The sequence below is a fragment of the Euwallacea fornicatus genome, chromosome 21 (genome assembly GCF_040115645.1).
Source record: "Euwallacea fornicatus isolate EFF26 chromosome 21, ASM4011564v1, whole genome shotgun sequence".
In the NCBI taxonomy this organism is placed as follows: domain Eukaryota; kingdom Metazoa; phylum Arthropoda; class Insecta; order Coleoptera; family Curculionidae; genus Euwallacea; species Euwallacea fornicatus.
This window is the reverse complement of record NC_089561.1, coordinates 146,269-170,957: the sequence shown is the minus strand read 5'-3', so window position 1 is coordinate 170,957 and position 24,689 is coordinate 146,269. Positions and strand designations below refer to the sequence as shown.

The window sequence follows — 24,689 nt, the reverse complement described above, 5'->3', positions numbered from 1 at the left end:
TCTGAAATTGGAATATTTCTTCTGTTTTGAGACTCCATAGAACCATCTACAAACCAAAAAAATAAGCATTCAGCCTTTGAGATTTTAATGGATTTTTTAATAAGTTTCTTGTTGTACCTGAAAATCTTGCATTTGCTGAAAGAAATGAAAGCGAGTGAGGACCTTAATACCAGGGTATAATCAGAATAGCGATTGAGAAGTGTCCAAGTTTTGTGTAACAGATTTTTTAGACCTTTCTTTTCATATGCGTTCACGGTTAAAAGTTCGTATATACAAGGTAAATTTTTTTTAACAGAAATACAGAGCTGGTATAAATAACTATTCTTGTTATGAACCAATATTTACTTCATTTTTTCAAGCCAATTTGAAATCTTGCTACCCCAAATTTTGCATTACAAGGGTTTCCTTCTGTCAGTCCGTAGCTGGATTTATTTCAATTAAAACGTATATAAATGGTTTGTAATTTTTATAATTTTTCAGTTACTGAAGACTTGAAATGCAAGCGTCTGGATATCGAGCATTTTACATACATTTATGTATGATGTTCTACAGGAGGTCCCTTTCTGAAGTTGAACCACGAGGATCCTGGTAATCATAAAGCATACGAGGTTAGTCATATTAGGGCGAAGTGGCGCTATTTGTAGTTCATGAATATACCTTTTCAAAATAAAAAAAATCCCATGACTTTCTGAGGTGTTAAAAAAACATTTAATTTAATTTCAAATGATTAATACATTGTTATTGCTACTTTTCCTCTTTTACAACTTGGCGATGTCACATTTTAAATCAGACGTTTTCATATTTGAATTCGAAATGAGCAATAATGCGCTTGCTCAGATAGGTTTTAGAACCATCTTGGTACAGTCTCGTGGTGGAGTGGACTGAGTCAATATATGGTAGATTTGAAAAATCGATTCGCCCTCTAGGGAAAAAATGTGTATTAAACAGAACTTATTTGCAATCAATCGATTAATAGAATTTTGGCAGGATTTACTTCTTACCCTTTGTACTTATCTACATTTCGTAGCGTCTGCATCGGTAGTTAAAATTGCGAATTGTTTTTAAAACTATTTTGGTATTTTGAAGAAAATGTGTTATTGTGTCGCCATTTTGAATCTTGATATTAACGTGTCATTGCATTAACGTGATACTTTATATATGTATGAGAGTTATAATTTTTATTTGAAGAGTTCTCGTTGATTTCTTAGAGGAAGCAGCTCAAAAACTGAAAATTCCACGTAAAAAATCGCGAATATAAAACAAGTTTTCCGATATTTTTAGATACAAAACGAGCCATTAGTAATTTGTAATAACACGCGTTCATGTATGCGTCCGTTCCTCGAGTTTGTTTTCACTTTCCGCGCGGTGCGGTGGTGCATCCCGACCGAGGCTCATTTCCTTCTGTGTCTCTCCACCTCCATTTTATTCTAAAGCGCCAGTTAGCACGAGCACCTCCCGAATTGTTACGATCGTTTACGAATTTGAGTCTGTATCGTGACGTCACATAATTAGAGTAAATACAAAGTAGACGATGGTGTCAGCGTGCCGTTTTCGTGTGCTCTTGTGATTAATTCAAGAAAAAAATGGATATTAGTGACGTACAGGTATAAATTTTTTTGTCGAGTTACTTGAAACGGGGCCACTTGCCGTGGTGAAAGCCATGCAATTTTAGGGCTCTCCGTTTCCGACTTATTCTGGTTTTGTTATTGCTAATGTCGCATTAACTGCTGCTTAAAATTAATCAAATCATACTATCCCACGCAGCAATCTTTACCTCTATTGTGTTTTGTTGTTTCGTCAATGATGGCGATCGTAAGTAGTGTTGCATATTGTTTAATTTTTTGATTTTCTTGTTTTAAATTTAATTATCGTTATTCTTATTATTAATTGGCGATTGTAAAGATGAGTGAGTGAACAAAACCGGAAAAGTTTTAATTCAATTGCACGCATAACCAGGTAGAACACTATATGTTTTATTCATTCAAAGTAAATAAGTACCTACTTTTTGTATAGATAAAATTAGTGTCGTGTCGAATATGGCGATAAATGCTGCATTATTATTATAAAGGTTTTTGATAGAAATATTTTTATTATTTGTGTATACAGGTTTGATAAAACACTTTTAATTTGTTTCGATAGGAGCCGTTCGCCAGGGTCGTACTCAGATAACCAGTTTTATGTAATTATAAGCCATCTTACTCACACTTATTACTTTTACGCGGTTACCTCCCACCAGGGTTATAATAATCCTGGGCATGATCGTAAAATGTTTGCCATTCTTTACAGCCATTCTCGGAGGATTTCATTTTTTCCTTCCATTTCAAATCGATAATGCATTTAGGTATTAATAGTAATAGTAAGTACTTACTGGGCTTCTTACTGCTGGCTACGCCTTAATTTGTCTTTGTTTATTGTTGGTGAAAATGTCAATTTACAATTTAAACATTTCTGTGTTATTTTAATAATTGGCCATTAAAACTACCAACCAGGGCGCTCAGAAACGTAAGCAAAGCGAGTTACAATGTCAAATTTAATGTCCTTTGCTCAGTGACGGATCTATTGGTAAGGGGGACGGGGTACTCATTATAGCATTATTAATTTATCAGTGCCTCCGTTTTTACTGGATCTAACTGCGTGTTTTTCAAATTACAGAGAACTCTTTCAAAATACAAATAATACAATATACGTGTCATCGAATAAAACCAAAACAAAACCCATGGTGATTTTAGTTTGTCGAACGTGTCCACTAATTCACAAAATTTTGAGAAACGATGGTGAATTGTTGGTAGGCGCGATTTTCACAAATCGACTAACACTTGAAATATTGATCTTGAAATATTTTTGAAACCCAATGGCGTACGTGCATGGTTTCTCAGAACTTTTCCAAATTTGGTACCTAATATAAAATCGAGCTTATCGCTCAATTTTATTAATTTGTTATTCCCACCTCTGTACGATTTTAATTTTCTTATAGCTGAGTTACCAAATTAATATCTCTTTTTAGCTATCATTATCCGTGATAATCGGTGGCTTGCAAGCATGAATGTTAAGCGATAATTTTCTTCTCGACGTTTTGAATTTTTGACCCCTCCTGATAGAACCCTGATTTTTTTGCTTATGGTCCCTGTTTTTATTTTCTTTAAATTAATGTTTTCAAATTGTAGGGAACCTCTATATCGCTTAATACACAACCAGTCAATAGCGTATCATAATGAAATTAAGGTTCTCGGTCTCAGCGGTGTCAGGCTGCGAAAATAAATAGTTGAGAGAATAATGGTATATGAGGCCCTTGGGAAAATTGTGTTTTGTACGTCCCTGTTGTTAGTCGATTAAAATTCATGTTTTTGAAATTACCCTTATAGCGCTTAATATACAGTCATTAGCATATCACAACGAGTTTAGCCCAGCAATTTTTAGAAATGATCTTGTCCGATTTTGTGTTTTCCGCCCAGTTTCTCAATTCAGAATTATGTCCAGGATACCTTTGTTTTTACAATTCGCAAAGAATAGCGTTACGTCATTCAATTTATGTTAAGTTATTGGCATATCACAACCAGACCTTTTTTCAAATCTATTCCTCCCGTTCGATGTTTTTGTTGTTGTTACTTTTACTTAAAAAAAATTGTGTTCAATACGGTCCTATTTTACTAGATTCTGACAGAAATTTGGTGAGCAAAGGATATTGAGAAATTATTAATCTTCTTTCCATGGGTGAATTGACGTTAAAGAGTGGCAAATTAAAAAACTCAAATAATACCAAGGGCATTCGATATCAAAAAGTGGAATGTTAGAGTTCCAAACATTGTGATAATTACTTTTTGAGATATTGAAAAGTTGGCCTCAAGAAGTCTTGGATTACTTGAACATTGGTGGAAATAGTCGTAAGAAATTGTCAATAGGTGTGTGCAGCAAAAGTGCTATAGGAAATTGTTTCGTATAATTGGTTACTTCATAAAACTCAGTATTACACATGGCGTCCCATAAAAAAAAAATCTCGGGTTGGAATTGTTTAAATTAAATGGTTAAAAATCATTGAAACCGTATACATATAGGGAGTTTTAAAGATCGCAAAATATACAGAGTGCTTTTTAAGTATGAAAAAGTACAGTTTTAAGATTCCAAACGTGGTCATAATTGTTTTTTGAGATATAGAAAATCTGGCCTCAATAAGACACAAAATATTCGAAAAATCGTTAGATATAGCTGTAGGAAAGTGTATTGAGAAATTGTCCTTATGATTAATATGTTCATAATATTCAATAATGCACATGGTGTCTAATGAAAAAATCAAATTTGATTTGTTTCCTGTCAGCATATTATTCAAAAATTAATGACACATAGAGAAATCTCTGTAGGGAAATAAGTGACAAATTAGAAAAATCACTTAATATACACGATATTATATTATTTTATATTTTTCCAGTTGGTGGGCGGCCCATGTGGTCAACACGGTCCCTACACCTTCTACAAGGCGTTCAAATATGCGAAGAGTGGCGTCAAAAAATTAATAACTCTCAGTGAGTTTTTCTTTGTTAAAATGTGGAGGGATTCAGATTTGTTGTGCATCGGCGAACTTCAATTGTTGTGGACGGACAAAAATAGTGAGCAAACTTTGACCAGCCTGCGTCTTTACTTTTTACCGGAAAACACACCCGAGGGAAGAATGGATCAAGGAGAGGTAAGCGACTTCCATCATTTTTACCTTCGTCACATTTTTAATCTACCAAAAACATATTTAATTACTGTTCCTATAATCACCGAAATACCCTAAACTCGTGCACTTTCGACATCTCTTAAGGATCAATGATAATTATTGTAATAAATCAGTAATTTCTTTTAAAACCACTTTTCTCGTAAATGAAGTCGATAACGTAGCATGCGAGTCACAATTACGAGGAAGCGGCAACGTTCTTAACAAAATGTCAACGTTCTAAGATTTCCGCAGTGTACTTGCCGCTTGATACACTTGGCGAACCGCAGGTTTACAAAGGAACCTTAACCGATTCGAGTTTGTTTATCTATCTCTGTTTCTGTTTTGTGAACGTATTTTTACTTACACGCATGGTGCTGTACTTTGTTAATTAAACGAAAGTTCAAAGTTTACGCCGGCGGCCACATTTTAAATGTATACATATGCGGCAATCTGCATTATGTAACCACCGCTATTAAATTCGGTTTATATTTTCAACCTATTATTATTGCAAATTGCAATAGTGTAATCTTATCATGTACTACTTACATATATACGTTAGGAACCACAATATACATAAAACCTGGACATACATATGTATATAGGAATATCGAACGTGAATGCAGCAACTGAAGATTGAGAAGGTTTCGATTTGATCCTTGAAAATGGTCAAATACGGGACGATATTTGTAGTTTAAAGCATTTAAAAAATAATTCCATATTTAAGAAATATCGTAAAATTCCACGAACAGAACAGTTTAGGTCAAATATTGGTTTACTATACCCTCATGTCGATTCAGTGATCCCTAAGTTTTAGAAATGTGGCCGACAACCCCTGCTCGCAGAACATCCTATACATAGTTTTGTCAACATTTCTTTAAAACAGCCCTGCAATTTTTGTCTTTGCAAAAGAGAATCTTGCGTACTTCGATAATATTTTTATCTTAAAACGTCGGCCAATCACGTGCTCCCGATATTTAAATGAAATTTAATAAATGAAGTTTATTACTGAGTTTATTTATAATTTAATTCTAAAAATCTAACAATGACAGTGTTTTTTTGAATCTTTTTTGTATAAAATATCTATTCTAAATCTATATATACGTGAAACTCGATTCGATTTTTAATTAAAAATGCCAAAAGTTGAAAAAGTCAGAGGTAGGGGATGTCATTAAAATTTAATGTATTCGTTAAATTCATAATTGCTTTGTGGATGGATACGTGGTCGGTTACTCTCTCGAGGTTGCGTTCATAGTTCAGCAGTTTTGGTGGACAAGACGAAAGAGAGAATTTTTAATTAAGTAAAATATTCGAAAGGGAAATCGCTCAGTATAATACTAACGACTAATATGGGCGCAATAAATTGTAAATGCAAAAAGCGAGAGAGTAAGTAGTGTTCTTAGTTCATTACGTTTTTCGTCTTGATTACGTGTCAGCACCTAGTTGCACACGTTTTATAAAACGAATGGAACTGCAATAATTATTATGTTTAATACTGCTGCTCAAATTTAATTGAACATCCTTCAATCACCAATAAAATTGTATACCTACTTAAAGAGTTATTTCATACAAATACACTGTTTTTTGCTATAACAATAATACTCATAATCATAATGTATGAATTATTCATAAACAGGGAGTATATCGAACAACGTGGAAAACTACATTTTAACACAAGCAGATAAGGATTTTTGAGCCACGCTGATAAAGTCCAATATTATTTGTAGATATAATTCGATGATTGGTATTTATAAAGCTCATTCGGAAACTGTGGATTTGGCTCCGAAAATCCAGTTATCAGCCAAATAATAAAAAAAGTAATTTGCAAAGTTTTTTGTAATGTACATACTTATGTACTTCCCCGCATAATAAATAATAGGAAATTAATTTTACATTTACTGGCGGTTTACCTTGTGACAGAACTAAAGGTTAAGTAAAACTTTTTCCAGAAGATTTTACAATATCAATATTTCTTTCATTCGAATGCTTAATAATCATTACAATTGAAGCCCAGACTTTATTACAAGGGTTTATTCAATATCTAATTGAACTGAAACAAAATGAATATTTTCCAATAATATGTATGCCCTACTAATATCGACTTGATTTTTTTTAATGGTCATTATTGAAGCATTGTGGTCGTTAATTTGAGGTCATTCGCATGATAATGCAACGATAATGTTCTTCTATTTAGAACGGTCACCCCGGTAATATATGAACTTTTGATTACATTTTTGATTCGACAATTTAAATCGTTATTAATAAAATGCATCTCGTCAGATATAATTATCGTATCGACCGATTCAAGGTGAATACTGCTTTCATGATTACACAGGCAGGAATGAATAATAGTCTCTCGTTATTTTTGCTTTCGGATTCAGTCCTGTTAGTTTCTTAACAATAATTATTAATTTAAATTACCATAACCAGCAGCGGTGTCACTTTAGCAGTATTTTTCCCGGTGTCCGATGATTTTTCATCAACATTTCAGCATAACGTCAACAACAGATATTTAGCGCTTTAATATGAGCTTATTGTTTTTAGTTACATTCATCTATCTGATGACTAACGAAAATCCTTTGAATTCTCGGTCAAGCTGTTTTAACGTGTTTTAATAATATACCCAATCTAAACACATGTTCATGCTTGAAGATATAAATCGCTTAAATACATTGACTCTACTACTAAATTCTAAATTAAACTAAACTAACACACTTTGGTATAGAGCACGAGAATTCGGGCTAAAAATATCGTTTCACTCAAGGTGTTAAATCAATTTTGGACCATTGGCACATGTCTTAAATTTAATAATTATTATTGTTGTTTAGATATGTGCACATAGCTGGTTCGAGATATTTTAATTTTGAATTTCGAATTCAATAATTTAAAATTTAAATATGAGAGGTTTTTTAAACAGTCGATTTACACATACCGATAAATATAGAAAGTAGCATTCAGATATCTAATACCCCGCCATTGGCAGTCTTAAATCGACCATGGCAGGAAGTTAATGCGAAAACTCTTTTAAAGGCTTTAACAAGCTACTTATTTTATTTAAATGCCGGTGTTAGGTAATGTTGTTTAGGTACAGTATACACTGAAAGCGAAAAACTTCCTCACAAAGCACGAAATCTCTGGAGAAATACCTGCGTAACACACCGAGTACATTATTCGTTCCTACTCCAAATGTCACATAATGCATGCATATATATATATATATATATATACATACATATACGTAATGTCATGTTAAAGATTTATTTATTATTTAATATTGATGCTTGAGAAACAGTAGAAATTCCAAACAAAAAATTTATTTGAGAATAGGATGAAGCGAAATGCTTTAAAATATTTCTGTTATTGCAAAATATATTGATTTTCTCTCAACATCGTAACTTGTTCTCAATTTTAGAGCCTCGATCAAATTTATAATCGCGTTTCATCTAGCTAATGTTGACAAAATCCGATTTGCCATAGGGGTTTGGTTGAAATATAGATTCAGATAAATTAATCACTTGTGTACAAATCGTTCTACATATCATTGAATCGTGATAAGTCACCGATGATATTACAATATAAAAGTAACTTTGCATTTGAAATTTTAATGCTGGCCCCCAAGTTCAACGAATTCTCACGAAAAACAACCTTGAAATTATTATTATCCGCTCTTTCAAGTGAGTCAATTTATTAAACGCGAAATTTATTCTACGGATAAATATTTACTAACAAAACAATATAATGTTTTTCGTTTTTCAAGGCGTCTTTTAGATTAATAAATGCAATAGACGTAGTAATTATAATTATGTTCTAATTAGGAAAGTTTTGAGGATACGGCAAATATCACTATAAAACGATATGTCGTGTAATTAAAATTTAACGAAAATAACCGAAATGAAAAAATAATTTCGAAGCAAACAAAAACCTATTAAGAACTACGTTGCAATCGAGGCCAACAAGCTATAAAACCCAGTGGAGTAGGATCAACCGCGTTTAAAAATGCTATATAATTAAAAAAAAGATTTTGTTTTTCTCTTAGTGTTTGAAAACTTCCCTAGACACATTGTAATGCTTTTGAGATAGACATTTTTAATCTTGGTCATTAGAAATATTACGCTTGCGAAATATCGAACTTAACAATAATTGTACAGTGCCTTAAAAATAGATTGTTTTACACCTGTATAAATAACCGATAGCGCCAGTAACCGAATTTGACCCATCAATTAGGTTGTAAATTTAACACGACAAATGTCAAATTTTAAAAGACATGTGCTGAATGTTTGTGACGGTTAGTAATTCGGCCGTACCAATTGATTAAACTTGATATTTGTTAAACGACTAACGTCTTTAAATGTATTTCAAATTGGGTTACTCAAACTGACTTATGCAGGGCCAAAACAATTGATTTCCACGGCACCTAAGTAGGAATATATATGTACATGTAATGCAATCGCCAATAAACAATTCGAAGTAAGAATTGACAAAAAAAAACTAATAAATATTAATGCCTTTGCTTAGAGACTCAAATGAGCCGGATATGGAACATGTAATAATTCAATCAATCGATCGTTTATACGAACCCCTATAAATGTGTGCCGAATGTGAATGAATAAACAAGGCTCCTGCCTATTTAAATTTCATACCGAAAGCGTTTAGAAAGAAGCTACTTAAAATAATATCGAAAATATGATATTGTAGTGTGCAATTAGCCCGAGATCAAATTTGACAGTTCAATTAAACTCTGTCAAATTACTTGTCAAATTACTTCATTCTAATCTCATCTATGGGAAAAAACTCGTTTTGGCCATAAATCCTCTAGTTCGAGATTAATTTAGAGAATTCTGCTATTTAGACATCATTGATTTAGAGAATGAGAAAAAAAATGATCTTGCGTTGATCATAGAAAAAAGAAGAATTGTTTTCCCATTTGCATCGATGTTGAATTTTAGGTCTGAAAAAGTCGAATTTCGATTGTCATTTCCCAGGAAATGCCATAATAAACAGTTACGTGTCAAGCTGTGTAATAAATTAGGAATGGGCGTTTTTAACTTTCAATAAAATTTATCGATTTATCGGGTTCGGCACTCGGGCAAATCTTCTATTGAGCTTTCTCGAAACACGCATCATATTGCACAACTGCAATAATAATTAACCGTTTTAAGTAAATATTAATTGCAATGAACTAGAGAAAGGAAAGCAACGATTTTATTGGGAAAATGTGTCCGTATATAAATACCTGACACAAAAGAAACCCGTTTTCATATACATATATTAAATGTTTTGAAGGTAATAGGCGTAAGTTGGCCCACTCATTTAGTCGAGATTATCGCTATTCTTGCATGCGTATTGTTCGAGCTGGTCCGACACAGCACACAGAACCGTATTCATTTATGTGTAATTGTTCGTATTGAATGATTTTGCCGATTCCTTAGATTTTATCACAACGATTAAAATAGGCGAAGACGACTCAAATTAAATATTTTTTATATTTCGTTGTTCGTGATTTCATTTATCTATATGTTTGACGAAAGCAAATTCAATCCGGGCCTGTGGACAGCGTATCTTCTGCATTCATTCCAGCAGCGGGCTAACTGCCGCATATATTCTTGAAACTGGCAGTTTTAAAAATACATCAATGAAAATAGAGAGAGCTATAAAAAGGCCCGGAATTTAATTTAAAATAAGAGATTCGGATTAAAACTGATAAAAAAAAAAGGATTTAAGTTGCGATCTTAAGTATTTGCGAGAGAACTGAGCCCTTTACGGACTGTTAAATAACAGATTTAATGTTTGTTCATTCATGAAACATTTCCAGAATATAACCTGAGGTTGACTCGAAATAACCAGAACTAATCTGAAACTAACATTTTTTCTCGCTAGCAGGTGAAATCTTCTTTTCGGTATCAAATATCTTGTTAACAATGTTTTTCACTTCAATATGTTGCAAGCGGAGCTAAGATAAAGTTCCATACCTTTTTGGCTGTACTTCTGCTAATTTTATTCCTAACCCAAGTATCTCAGGGCCATTGTAAGACTAGCTATATAGTTCAGAACACACACAGCTTATGAGAAATGTTTTATTAAGTTGGAAAGTGGGTCAAGCCAGATTCGGGAGCTAAGGATAATTTAAACTAACTTGCGGTTATATCCGTTTCAAGCAAAATTAATATTTTCGCTTTCCTGCACGAACTAGGAAGTGACACAATCAATTGTTACGTTATAGAATTAAAAAATCAAGTCATTTTTCTCTCGTTTCCTTTGTATAGTGGGTACCTCGAACTGTACCTATAAACTAAGTATATTAGATAAGATAACGTGTGTTTATGACAATAGAGAAAACGAGCAAGTAGGGACGCCCACGAGGATTCGATGAATACATAATTATATGGGTGAAATTTATTTTAAAAATTCAAGTAACCTTTTTAAAATTTCGAATTTAAGGCCAATTTAAGGTACGTCAACATTTGAAACTTCTATAAAATAGCATTACGAATTGTTGTGGAAAGTTTTGAATGTTTTGGTTACAGTGAGATTTCATTTTTAAACAGAAGACCCCGTATTTTCTAAACGACATATCGAGTATTCACAAGGCGTGCATATAAGCTCTTATAAAAACTAATAAAAACCAACATTTTTCAGTTGTTGATGTATAGGCATATACATATCATTATCATCATTAGTATCATTTATTATATATTTAATGTACCATACAAATTTGATGTCTGACTCTAGTCACTAGACAATTGAGAATTCATATCCGATAAACTATCCAAGTAATCTAAATTGTTTGAATTAAAAAGTGTTCTTTTTTTCACGGCTTTGTTTTTATTTTTTTCTTTAAGGTCGAGGGTTCCATTTGCAGTATCTGTTTCATTAATTGGCAAAATTGGAAAAAGGTGATTTAATTCGCGTCGAGATTGTTTCAAGTTTCTTTGGGTCGTTTTTGTCTTATGTTTGTGATGTGTTACCGTTTCTTTTATTAGATTTTCTCTTACTTTCCGACTTTTCAAACCGTCACATATGTTTTCTTTAGTCTGTTGTACATCAGACTTTCCTTCTCCCAGCAGTTTTGCAATATTAGTTTGTTCAATTTTTTCATTCTGTGAATTTGGATACGATGACGTCATTTCAACGGTTTTATTTGGTGTAGTTTGAATACTGTTCTTTTCAGTCGTATCGATAAAAATGCTTGACGAAGGTTCATGCAACCTTGATTGATCATTTTTCGGAGACACCATGTTGAAAATATCCTCAATGTTTTCAAGATGGAACATTTGCAGTAGACTCACGTCGTCAGGAGGCTTGTGAAGTGGGGATGTGAAGGTCTAAAAAAAAAGAAAAAGAATGGGATATAACCATTTAAATTTTAATTTGCTTTTGTTAATTTCGAAACTTTAATAATTCATACGTGAATGTTCCTCTTCATCTCTTCAATTTGTTTCCGCAAATCGTTGTTTATTTTTTGCTGATTCGATAGCTTCACATTCAGATCTATCAATTCTCTCAATTTATTTGTCTCTAGTTCGTCTTCTTCTAAATCTGCAACGCTGAGTGCCAGTTCTAATTCATTATTCATAGTCTCAACTAAAAATTTTATAATTATAGCGATCGTTCCGTATTACGAAAATGGGCGCCTGTGCCTTTTCGTACGTGAGCCAGTTGCCTGTTTTCAATTTTTTGTTTGATTTCTTCGAGAGCTTTTTTGCCCTCCTCTTCGAGAACTTTGATTTTTTCATCGCATTCCAGTTTTTGCAGTTCCTCTTCTTGCTTCACGCTTTTTTCCAATTCTTGTAGTTTTTTTGACTCTGAGTCGATTTCGTTACACAAGACAAATTTTCTTTCTAAAAATAATGTTATTTCTGCCATTTGTGTATTTATTCTTTTCGTCTATCGCAGCCCGGGAATAAGTGTAAGCTAACATAAAAAAAAATTAGAAGGAAGCAGTTTCTTTACCTGTTAGCATTGCGTATTGGGTAGTGAAGCTGTAAGGCCGATTTTTTTCTAATAAAGTTTTAAGATCTAAATTTTGCTGGAGAGAATTTGCAGCACTTTGATCAGCTGTCTCTTCCAATTTGCACACGGCCTCCCATTCATGTTTGAACCTCGATTGAAGCACGAAATCCTAATCAGTTATTGTTATTTCTTAAAAATTCTAATAATTTGGGCTAAAAATGTTTCTCAAAAGGGTGGTCATTTTCGGAATTATTCGTGACTATTCGTGTGGGTTTTTTTTTATAAAACTGTTTTGTACAGAGCTCATCAACATAAATTATGTCACATCACCTGATGTGTTTTCTTGGAGTGTAGATATCTACATGTATCCACAGCAGGTAAACTTTCTTTCTGTACCTACTAAAGGAATTTCTTTTAGCTTCGAACACTTGGTTTAAAGAAGAAACATTGAATAATTTTTATTCTTAAATAATTTCGTAAAGGGTCGTATATTTTTGAAATTGTTTGAGACAATTTTTACGAAGCTTTGGGATAATTATGTAATTTTATTAAAGCATTATTGCCCGTATCTTAATACCGAGCATCGAATTTATCCACCTCACGCAGATTCACATGAATACTTTATTTATGAGTTAATTGTGGTGGAAGCAGATCAGAAGCAATGTAAATAATGTGCATTCCGTACTCACGTATAACTCTCGTATAAAATCGTCTGACTCTTGCCGCTTTTCAACCATCGTACTCGGGGGCTCATTTTTGTCCATTTTACCATTTTTTCATAACTAAACTGTTTGCAAACATTTCAGAACATTAAAGAAAATGATCCACAAGATTGTATCTTTTTTATATTTTAAATGTGTCCAAATCGGCGACCATTTTGCGAAATCAATCTTGACGTGGCGTTCTTTTGTTCGACACCACTGGCTTGATTTTGTCTTTCTTTTCTCTCATGCACTGAAAAGAGATGAAATCATTGAGGATTAACACCCGTAGATGACATTTTGAAAACTGCAGCAATACACGTGGTGTATTTCTGGTCCGGGTGCTAACCCTCAGCGGGTCAGTTTTCTGCATTCTGCGGTCTTTTTCAGCGTTGTACATTAATATTTGATGTCAAACAGGGAACCATTTTTTATTTTCCGTCAAAATTACAAATTAAATTGGGCGCATATACCTCCAGAGGGCAAAGTTGAAACATATAGTAGTAACTCCCATTCGAGAAACTTATAAAATATAAACTTGGTTGCGTTATTAATGTGGGCTTATTTTCTTCGACGTAAAATGAGTTTGCAACGCTACCTGCATATCCGTTTGGGTCCGAAATTAAATTGGAATATTCCTCTTTACCCAATGATAAAATTAAGTAAGAAGCCCAAATTTGTATTCACCCTTTGCAACAGGGGTTGTGTTTTATCGGCCATTGTTCGGCATTTCCCTGCTTCAAATGGTTTTCGCTGCTTTCCCGTATAATTTAGTGCTTATTTTTATTGTTTATTTAAAGGCGGAAACGTTGTTTTTTTTTATAGATATACGTATGTACATATACGTTTTTAAGGTGGCGTAAACACGTGTATTTTCTTTCATTGAAAACCCTTCTTTAGGTTTCTCTTGCTCACGATCAAATCGTACACCGTATGAATAACAATTAATAACTCGTTTGGGCATAATAATAAACAAATTAATTATTATCGTCTATCTTTCTTCCTCGTTCGTGTACGAACGGCAGCCTCGTACTTTACGTGACCCGCATGGAAATGCTTATATGCGAAATTCGATTTCGCCATTTTAATAAAAAGCATCAAGCTATTTCGCCAGGCAAAAGGGATCAACTTCTCGAAGGGTTTATATTGATTTATTTTCAATGTGTCCTCATCTCTGGGTATCCTCTATATGCACTGATTCAAGCCGTGACTATATAAATTTCATTTTTTAAAATATTGTTTCCCACACAAACCCGTAAGCTCAGTATTAAGGCGTGGCCTAGAAACCTAATTATTATCGAGGAGCGAGGGGACGCAAGAAAACACGGGGTGAATTACGGTTAGATTTTAAGCCTAAACATTGCGATATGATGAAAGGAGAGCAAACGCTAAATAATGTTTTGGATTAGACAAAGAAACACGTATATTATACACGGGCTGAAATTGAAATAACAATTTATATCCGCATGTGTAAAGTAAGCAAGAACTCGGGGTGGAAACGATTTCCCCCAGCGAGCCATAGAAACGTGCAGTCAGTGGTGTAGCAGCAATTTTTCTGATATTTTTATCTAATCTCTTTAGAAGTAAGCATTTATTATATTTATACGATTTATATGGCAACATTATTGCTGAAATAACCATAACCCGTTTTAGCAATATTACAAAAATTGGATGCCTGCATGTTTATGAATGTCTGTCTGCTTATGGTTTCTCATTGAAAGCGTGAATGACATTATCTTCTCTAGGGTAGCGAAAAAAGTGAGTGATTTATATCGGGACATAACAAATCAATTTTCCTACGCCACTGAACAAATAACAAGTTATCAGAGGGTCCCGGCAAAGCATAAAGGACGACAGGCAAGCAAACTTATTACCGCCCCTCCCACGTTTCCCCAGCTTTCCCAATTAATTACTTTATAATACGAATATGAATTCCAATATAGTTGAACTTTAAACTCTAATATAGGACATACATCAAGCGAACATGAGGAGATATTCCTTCTTTCGCCAGATAGGTACATAAAAATGTTCAAGGGCATTCACGAGATTTTATTTGCATTAAAGTTTTAAATGCCACTTAATAATTTGGCATAAAGTACTATTATACAAAAGCCGAGGCTCCTCCATTTCCCGACGCAACGATTATCTTTTTCCATCCCAAATTCAGCGAGCGGAAAATGAAAATTTCCAACTAGAGCGAACTATTTTCTTTGCTTTATTCCCGATGCTTCCACGTGAGATATATATTTTAAGATTTGCAGTGGTGCATTGCGACTTTTAAGTTTGCTGTTTCAGTGTTTCAATATTTCTGATCAAATTGCTAATAATACCTAACCTCCTTAAAATAGTGAAGGAACGTTGTGTTCACCTTAAATTACTGACCAAAATTCAAAAATGTTATCTGTGGTCACAATGTTATCGCATGTACGTAATTTCGATCAAATTTCAACAGTCTCTGTACATATAATAAAAAGAAGCAGTGCGCACAAATCGAATTTAATTGAATACAAAACGCGTTATGTAACCCATAAACATTGCGAAATTTCGTTATTCCCATTTATTGCAATAAGAGACCATTCATTGAACATGGAGAGTACATCAAAGGATCCGGAGCTCTATCGATTTCGTTAGAAAGGTTTGAGCTTGGCAGATCTGAATTTAAAACTTAATTTTCTAATATGCCACTAAAATAAGGTATTTAACCATTTCGGCAATAACAAGTAAACAAAGTGGAGTTAAAATGCGGCCATTGTAATGTAATGATTATAAAACTTGGAGTGGCTGAAGCGAGTGCACAGCGAATTATGAAGGGAAAAACAGAGATAGGAGAAATGGAGAGTTTTTGAGTCAGCACTTTATGTTTGTTTAAAAAAACGATGCATTTCTGTGATTAATTCTTGTATGGATTTGTCAGGAATAACCCAAAGCAGAGGTCCACAATGTATATAAATTTATCTATTTAGTTTCGATATTTTTTAGTTACTTCGACTATTATCTCTTCGACAACCAATAATACAGTGAATACTACGAATGTATTGTGTGTTTTCAATTGCGACACATCAAGTTAAATGGTCGTAGTTGGACATCTTTAAAGTAAACTTTTCGATAAGGTACCTGTTTCTGTCTTTAAATTGAGATATTTGTGTACTCTATCTATTTTGATTGCTGTGTAAACATCATCGACCGACTACAAAAAGTTGGCTTTACGTATTGATACATGCCCTGAATCTTTCCTTCCGTTATCGTTATTGGACGTTTAACGTTAACGTCCCAATACTCCCAACTTCAAGCAAACCTGAAACCAATTTTGTTACTTTGTTTGGAGATAAATGAACTGTTGGTTATCTTTGTCGAACGGAGCGTTTCACCTTTTCTATCTTTTCTGTTCCACACGAATATTTATGTAAATCGACGACCACTCAAAAGTTAATCTTTTATGAGTTCTTTTCAGAATCGAAAACATGTTCCATAGATACACTAAAAATTTCAAGCTTGCCTATTCATTGTTCCACTAATATCAATGCGCTAGATAAATCAATAATTCCTTTAAGCTTTCAGGCAAAGGGAGATTCTAGATAATGATTAAATAAATCAGTCACTCTTCAAAATGTGAAAAAAAAAACATTTAAGAGGTGCTAAATGTACATATATATATATATATATATAGATTGTATAAAGAATATTAAAGAAATGCGGTCGTAATAAATACATTTTGATTGGGTTATCAATATTTAAAAACACATACTAAAGGCAGACATAGGAAACGTCGTCCTTCATCAGCCTCGAGGCAGGTTTCCCGCAAGCAACTATAATCTACTGTATATTCCATTACGCATGGATGCCAGTTCGTTTAGATTTAAGTTCAGATTATCAAAATGGAAAATATTTCTAATAATTATTATTCATTTGAGAAATGTTGTTAAGATTTTTTTTCCTTTCAGGATGAAGTTTTGGCAATATCTGAGAAAGTAGTGATACGCTTAGAAGACCTTATTACGTGGATCACCGTTGAGACTGAGTGGAATTGGGGTAGATTGGCTAAATGTGAAGAGGAGCTGAAAAGTGTTAGCATCGAGTCGGAGCAATTGGCCTTACCCCGGAAACCTGCAGGCAACAGTTTCACCCTTTCGGAAAACACCATGGACTTTTCGGATGTCGAGCAGGAAAGAGACAAATATGGTGAGAAATTAGCCTATTGTGCAGCCTATTATACAGCCTATTATTTATTAATGCATAAAACTAGAACGAAACTTAATGTAACAACTTTAATATAAGGCTTTCCTGCAGCAGACCATGATATAGTCAGGGTGGCACTGGATGCTAAGACAAAGAGAATACACGTTTTCGCTTTTATTTTTGTTAAAAGCAAAATGATGATACTTACTCAGAATTAATATCTGCACACCTGCGCCAATTTATGCAAACACAATCCTGTTTAGAAGGCCTGGTATTCCCTATGAATTGGTTTTGAGCTTGAGCGATACTAGTACTTGTGATTCTTTGAGGGTTACATTGCACAAGAACCGCCCCCAACAGCATCAGGCATATAGCAATGATATATTTGGAAAACATAGTTTAGCGATCTGAAAAATGTACTATCGTAATCCCCTTTTCAGTCCAAGCAGAGATCAACGATGCTGAAACTCTATCAACGAGGCATTTTATTAATCTACACGGATTTATAGTTACTTGTTATTGTATGTATGCACATACAATTAATTTTCAGAATTGGTAAACCACATATTTCTGTGATCCGCTCATTTGCATAAAGTCGCACATTTTGTTGGGGTGTGCATTTAAAAGTTCTGAGCCAGTGTTTATGGTTCCCAATTGATTTTCTTTATTAGAAAATGGAAGAAAAAAAATGTTTCCTTGACCATAAAAATGCTTATGAAATTACGAAGCAACCTTGAGACATTTCATTTCAATAAAAATAATAAAAATTCAACAAAATTGCGATTCAGCGGCTCACTTGTTCGCAGTTGTACACAAAATGGCATATTCGAGGATGGATTGGTTTCACTCGATTGTAAAGAAGAGGGTCACAACTATTACTATGGTAATTGTAAACAATTTTATGCCCGTATATTGTCTACGGTGACAATGAAATCATTCATTTTTTATATTATTTCCGTGAGTGATGCCAGTTTCCTTGAAAACATGTAAAGTAAAAGTGTGTGCAGATATCTAATAATAAAAATGAAAAATATCTAAGAAAAATGTATTTAAGTTCTAATGGAATCTCCTCGTATATCAAAGCTCTTGAAAGAGCAAACATCCAAGATTAATTTGCATAATTTATGCTTCTAGCAAGGTGTGAGGAAAAATTTTGTTGTTAATGTTGGGTAAATTACTTCTCTGTAATTCGGTCAAAAACAATTTCCCTTGAAACGGGCATTTCTAGCTAGCGAAGCGTTGTTTGTGTGTTAAAAACCTATCAAGGTGATTCAGCAAACAATGATATTGGCTGTAAATTGCACAAGAGACTGAAGTAATTGCTGTGAAAATTGTTTGGTCTTATATCACACTTATCACAGTTATTTTTAAATTAGGTTAAATCATACATACAAGGTGATCCACAAACAAAATTAAACATCACATTATTATATAGGTATATGTTAATATCTATATTTTATTAAAACAATTTACATAAATCATCTCTTATACGAACACTATAAGACGTTATATTTTTTTAAATAATATTTGGTGTGAGTTGTAAAATTTCGAACGCAGTTATTCGAAATAAGCAATTATATCTTACGATCGTAATTGAAAATATCATTAGTTACGTTCGACATTTGCTTTTGGTGCTATGGAGAATATTCTGAAATTTGTTTCACATTCTCAGGAAATTTTGGTTCGTAGCATATTAACGAAATAGCTTTGCCAAAAAACGGATTAATCTAATAATACAAATTTCATTTTCATAGGCTTTCGAAATTGTTATCGAAAAGTGGAATATATAAAATGTCTTCTTTCATTGAACCGTATTGACAGCAATTTTTAAAACATAGTAACTCACTTGCTCAATTTTATTCTTCGTGGAAATAGGTCTACAAGAAACTTGTTGGCACTTCTCAGTTTTCTGATGGATTTATCAGCACTACTCAGACGGAACTGCTATAAATACTTGTGAAGTATCTTGAAAGCCCGATAAAATTGTTTGCCCATCAATTACAAAAAGAAACTAGGTAACCTGTAGCACCAACAGCATTAAAGCATTTAATTGTTATTTTATTGTTGAGGTTATCATTATGTAAACCGAAACAGCACGATTCCTACATAACTATGTGCGTTCGGGATAATAGAAAATGGTAATGTACCCCCGTATGACTGAGACAAGAACGTTTACTTTGTTTACTTTGTCTAGTATTGGTGATGTTTTACAATGGAATATATTATAGTGATAATAATGGTCGATTTGTGGTTGTTGAGCAATTTGCAGAAATCATTAATATTCAAATTTTATTATTGGGCTAATAAATTATAAATTACATATTTAGAACCGCCAATGACGGGTCCTCACGTGATCATTCTCAGCTTTCCCAAATATTGCCGATACAGGGCGATGATGAAACGCTTAGAGGGTGTGGAGGATTTTTACCTAAAATACAAAATTGTGAACGCCCTCGGCGGGTTCTACGTAAAACACCCCAACACTAGGGTAGGTGGCCTTTATCTTGCGTTTTTTCAGTGGGTCTAAAGTGCACTATATGCAGGTGCTGTTTTGCCGAGACACTTTTGATTATCCCGAATTGGAAGGGCACGAATTGCTGTGTAATCATTTGGCTCCAAAATTAAAGGGTCGTCCCAGGGGCAGGCGGAAAAAGCGGAGTGCCTCTCCAGGATCCGAGAGCAACGAATCTGAATCGTCAGTTAGCAATCATTTTGCCAGGGTATGCGATTATTGTCGCATTTTGCTTTTTTTTTTCACATTAAAAATATTAACGAAATTTCAGATTACCGAAAGGTCCAATGGTGTCTGTTCAACCAATTCCAGTGTGGCGACGCGTCGAAGCACGAGGTGTCACGAGAACAATGAAAACAAGCAATTTATGAAAGTTTTATCAGATTTCATGAAAGCGAAGCAGCTTCCCATGGGACGGGTGCCTTCTTTAGGTTATAAAGAATGTAAGTTTCGGCTATTTGTCCTCATGTGAAGAACGTCAGAGTATGCGAAAGTGTCGCAACTACTCAAACGAAGTAGTTGAATTACAGACAGCTCTGAGAGTATACTATATATATTTTCTTTTTGGCAATAGTAAATTTGCACGAGTTTTATACGAGGGTCCAAAAACTCGGAGGATACGAATGTGTGACCACCAATAGGCTGTGGAAGTCAATTTTTGATGACATGACTGGTCATTTAAATAGCACAAGTGCTGCCACTATTATACGAAGGCATTACGAAAGGTCAGTAATGAGATTTAAAATTAAAGAATGTGGGTTAATGTGGATTTATTAGATTTTTGTTGGCCTACGAGAGACACGAAAAAGGCGAAGAAGACAAACCGATACCATCCGTTGAACGGCGAAGACTGAAAAACAAACAAGCAGGCCTTCCTGAGTCTGCCTCAAGTGATTCTGACTCAGCACCCGACACACCATCGACTTCCAGGTCCAGCACCAGTCCACCAGTGCCCGAAACTACGGCCGTCAAGGTAGGTAATTAAACTCCTTTTACTAAAACTGATAAGCATTTTGAAAAGTCCCTAGTGTTTTTACAAATCTTAAAATGAGAGAAAGCACGCTTTCCCACACACATTTCCATGCGAAAAGGTATATTTCTCTGCGCTAACGCAAGGAAAAGGTTCAGGTGCTACTTTCCCACAAAAGACACATTGATTATGTAAAAATGATGATTTTATTCAAAAATCGACCTTAGAACATCAACAAAATTCCATGGATGGAGTCGATTGAAAAATATTATTAACGCACTATATGTGAAATCACAAGGCTCACCGCATCTATTTTTATTGGGTAATATGTTCAAATATTAACCTTATTCGAATTAACCAGAATTATCCCGAATTAACCCGAAAATTTTACAATTTCATTTAACTGTAGACGTTGTTGTGTTCTTGGTTTGGTCTTCTGTCGCCTTGACAATAAAAACAAACAGTAACTATAAGTGAGACTTGCACTCACCTTCAGTACCAATCCTCCCTGTAGTAAAAACAGGTATCTTATTCTTAGCAAATATGTATCACTTGGTTTTTCCAATTGTTACATATTCATGAATATTTGTTACAGGATTCGCCATCCCCGTCAGGCAAAACGTCTACACTGCGCAGCATTCGGGTGAAACCAGAGAGACAGAAAGACAAATCCAACGGGGAAACTCAAAAAACTATTAGTGAAACCACAAGTGTTCTCCCCGATCAAATCCCATCTTCGCCAATAATAATCAAGAGTGAACCTGAGGACTTTAAGCCTATAAATACGGAAAAGTGTCAGTTGGAAGAAATGCAACTCGGTATTAGGGTGGAAGTTAAAGTGGAGACTAATGTGACAGTCGAAGTGAAAGTTGAGGAATTGAGTGAAGATGTTAAGAGAGAGGAGGAGAAGATTAAAGAGGAAGAGCCTGATGGGGTGAAGCCGTCTATTCCGGAGGGAACTAAAACGGAAGGTTCGATCTTGCCCGAACCGATTACGAATGCAGTGGCTCCAATAGTTACAGTAGCGGTACCTGAGAAAAACTTGTCTCCGATGGAAGGAAAGGAGACCAGTCCCGCGACTAGTAAAATCGGGGAAACTCCTAAAGAAAGCGCAAGTGTTACTTCCCCTGCGTCAGCTAGAACTGATTCAATTAAACGAGAAGATGAAGCATCTTTACGTGGTGTAAAAAGGATAAAATTAGACATTTTAAAGGAGGGCGGATTGGAAGTGACTCCTGTAAAATCCGCCTCGACTACCGTAAAAGAATTTCGACCTTCAGTAATTCAATCCCCAGCTGCAAATTTCCCAATTGAACCTCCGATGGGACCTCCCCCCTTGCTCTCCAACGTATTGCCTAAAAGAAGCCCTCCTGCACTACCCGCAAGCATAAACATAACTCAAATCAAAGCTCCTGCCCCTCCTTCCACACCAGTGAAACCTGAAAATTTTCAGTTCCTTAACGGTGCTACGCCCCCAAAAGTTGTTCAGTCCAGATCCATTTACACCTATTCTGAGAAGGTGGTATATGGGAACCCCAAAGACATTTTTCAGCCGAGTATGATGTCTCATACGCCCAAATCTGTGACCAGCAGTCCTATGCGACAATCTAGTGGTGATCCCATGGATTTGTCGCTGACCAGTCCGCAAAAACCTGCAATTGAAGTGATGCCGATGTTGCAGAACTACTCCACAACAGCGCAGACTTCTTTTAATAGAGCTAGCGTGACTAAGAATTTGTATAAAACAACTCCTCCTTTGCCCGACGGTCGTAAATTGGGACCCAATTTAGAGATAACTCTGGTCAATCCGAAGCAATGCTCGACTGCGTCGCGGGGGTCTCATAAAAGATCAGGCTCGGAGACTTATGCGCAAAAAATCGCCAAATTAAAATCGGACGAATTAAGACATTCAAAGTACAACAGCGGCATGTACAAAAACGCATCCGAGGTTCCAGCTCCTAATCACCATTACATGAAGAGCAGCTCAGCCCTTCCCAAACCCGATTTAAGCAAGCACAAACCTCCGGTTCTTCCCCCGCAAATGCACCAGCCTTATCTACCGAGGTTCGTTCCTCCGGAGACTCAGAACCCCTTCATTCCTCTCATGGAACCGTTCTACTATCAGGCGGCCTTACAGAACGTCTATTCGAATTTATCGAACATGCCCCATCCCATGTTGCCCATTCCCACCCCGGAGCAGCTCAAGTTTTACGCGGACCTCATGGCTCACAACAGGTTCAGTATGCCCTTCGGCCATCCGGGAGATTCGTCCATGAACAATGGAAAGAAACCGTGAAGACGGACATATCAATCAAAACATTGGTCTTTGCAGTGTGGTTGGGAAAAGCAACGAATTTATACTGTGAAAATCATTGAAGAGAGATGCGAATTGGCGAAGGTAATTTACGTTTTAATAGGGGTGGGGGTCATAGTTTCCTCAGAGGGCCGTAATATTGAGGTAAGTTGATGGGTCAACCTCATTCTTTTTTACGTTAGATTTAAAACGGCCTTATTTTGTAATTTATTGGCCGCCTTCAGCAGTGTTCACAACTCGGCAAATGTTAACTCTGGCGGACGAGACCTTTTTTTGAGGGGCTAACTGTCAAATAATGTCAAAATCACTGTTGCTTATATGTACGGGGTGGTCTAATAATTAATAATGGTCTTGAGTTATGTCACGGAAACTAAATTATAAAAATTCAAATTTCCAGTCCTAGATACAGTCGCAGAAACGTGCCGTCAAGCATTTCAATAAGCTTACGTTTTATCTGTTGTAAATGTGCGCTACTAGTGGTGTAACGTACGCACTAAGTGCAACAAAGTGACTCACGTGTCCCACCGTTGTTCGTGTGATTTTGACAACTAATATCAGAAATCCTAATGACGCATAGAAATTGACGTTCATTTGGTATATTTTTTTAAACGTCCAAATTTTTCATAACTTTCAAATTGTGTCATCGTAAAAGTTGACAGTGACTGTATTCTCAGAGACCAACTTGAGAAATGATTATAAAGAGGAATATCTCTCCCTGTTACGATTTGGTGAAGATAATATTTACATAAACAAATAATTTGATGTCCTCGTGTGACCACCCACCTCAATTATTAATGCAGGAACATTTTTCTTGAATCACCATATAACGACAATATTACGTGTACGACAACTATGAGTAAAATAATTTTTGTTATGCCGAATAAAAAGGTGATTTTGTTGATTTAATTCGTTACATATCTACATATATGTTAAATATTAAAAAATAGTTATCATTATTATGTTATCAAAAATTCATTTTTTAATTTGTAATTTTCGGTCTTAATCCACCACGCATATTTATTGCAAAAAAATCTACTTGAGAACGCACAATAATGACTCGCATATGACTCAATACCAACTATATAAATACCGACATTGTGAGACATTTACCTACAAAGGCCAGAAATAAAATAAAAGTTTAGTGTCTGTGATTTACGTGTACTATGATAATGAATTTATACATAATGTACCAAACTATTTTGTACAGATTCACTATTTTCTCGAGTTTGCCACCTTATGTTTTTAATACGGTGTAATAAGCGTAGCAATGTGTATATAGTGTTTACTTTTATAATAATTATTATTACTATTACGGATCGTGTAAGTAGTGTTATTGTATGGTTAAGATATTTGCCATTAAATATATGAAATTTAAG

At 34.7% G+C, this 24,689-nt stretch overlaps 2 protein-coding genes and 1 long non-coding RNA gene across 5 annotated transcripts; 1 reads left to right on the top strand and 2 right to left on the bottom strand.

The window, feature by feature from the left end:
- Positions 1-14: 14 nt before the first annotated feature.
- LOC136345827 (AT-rich interactive domain-containing protein 5B-like) lies at positions 15-24,688 on the top strand. Of its 3 annotated transcripts, none has more exons than XM_066294449.1 (9): positions 15-608; positions 4,424-4,678; positions 17,283-17,520; positions 19,845-20,005; positions 20,061-20,237; positions 20,301-20,472; positions 20,604-20,754; positions 20,807-21,002; positions 21,595-24,688. In XM_066294449.1, exons 2-9 carry the CDS (start codon positions 4,538-4,540, stop codon positions 23,293-23,295), a joined length of 2,937 nt encoding a protein of 978 aa, XP_066150546.1. In that variant the 5' UTR covers positions 15-608; positions 4,424-4,537; the 3' UTR covers positions 23,296-24,688. The 3 variants fall into 3 exon arrangements, with proteins under 3 accessions (XP_066150546.1, XP_066150544.1, XP_066150545.1); XM_066294447.1 differs by lacking the exon at positions 15-608 and adding an exon at positions 1,391-1,604; XM_066294448.1 differs by lacking the exon at positions 15-608 and adding an exon at positions 1,694-1,812.
- Positions 11,396-15,370, bottom strand: LOC136345878 (putative leucine-rich repeat-containing protein DDB_G0290503). Its single transcript, XM_066294538.1, has 5 exons — positions 13,330-15,370; positions 12,641-12,809; positions 12,328-12,528; positions 12,096-12,271; positions 11,396-12,012 (listed from the first exon to the last, which is right to left on the bottom strand). Exons 1-5 carry the CDS (start codon positions 13,402-13,404, stop codon positions 11,416-11,418), a joined length of 1,218 nt encoding a protein of 405 aa, XP_066150635.1. The 5' UTR covers positions 13,405-15,370; the 3' UTR covers positions 11,396-11,415.
- LOC136345862 (uncharacterized) lies at positions 16,966-19,782 on the bottom strand. The gene is made up of 4 exons (XR_010733213.1): positions 19,364-19,782; positions 17,726-17,924; positions 17,437-17,661; positions 16,966-17,379 (listed from the first exon to the last, which is right to left on the bottom strand). It is a non-coding gene; the product is annotated as an uncharacterized lncRNA (long non-coding RNA).
- Position 24,689: the final 1 nt, after the last annotated feature.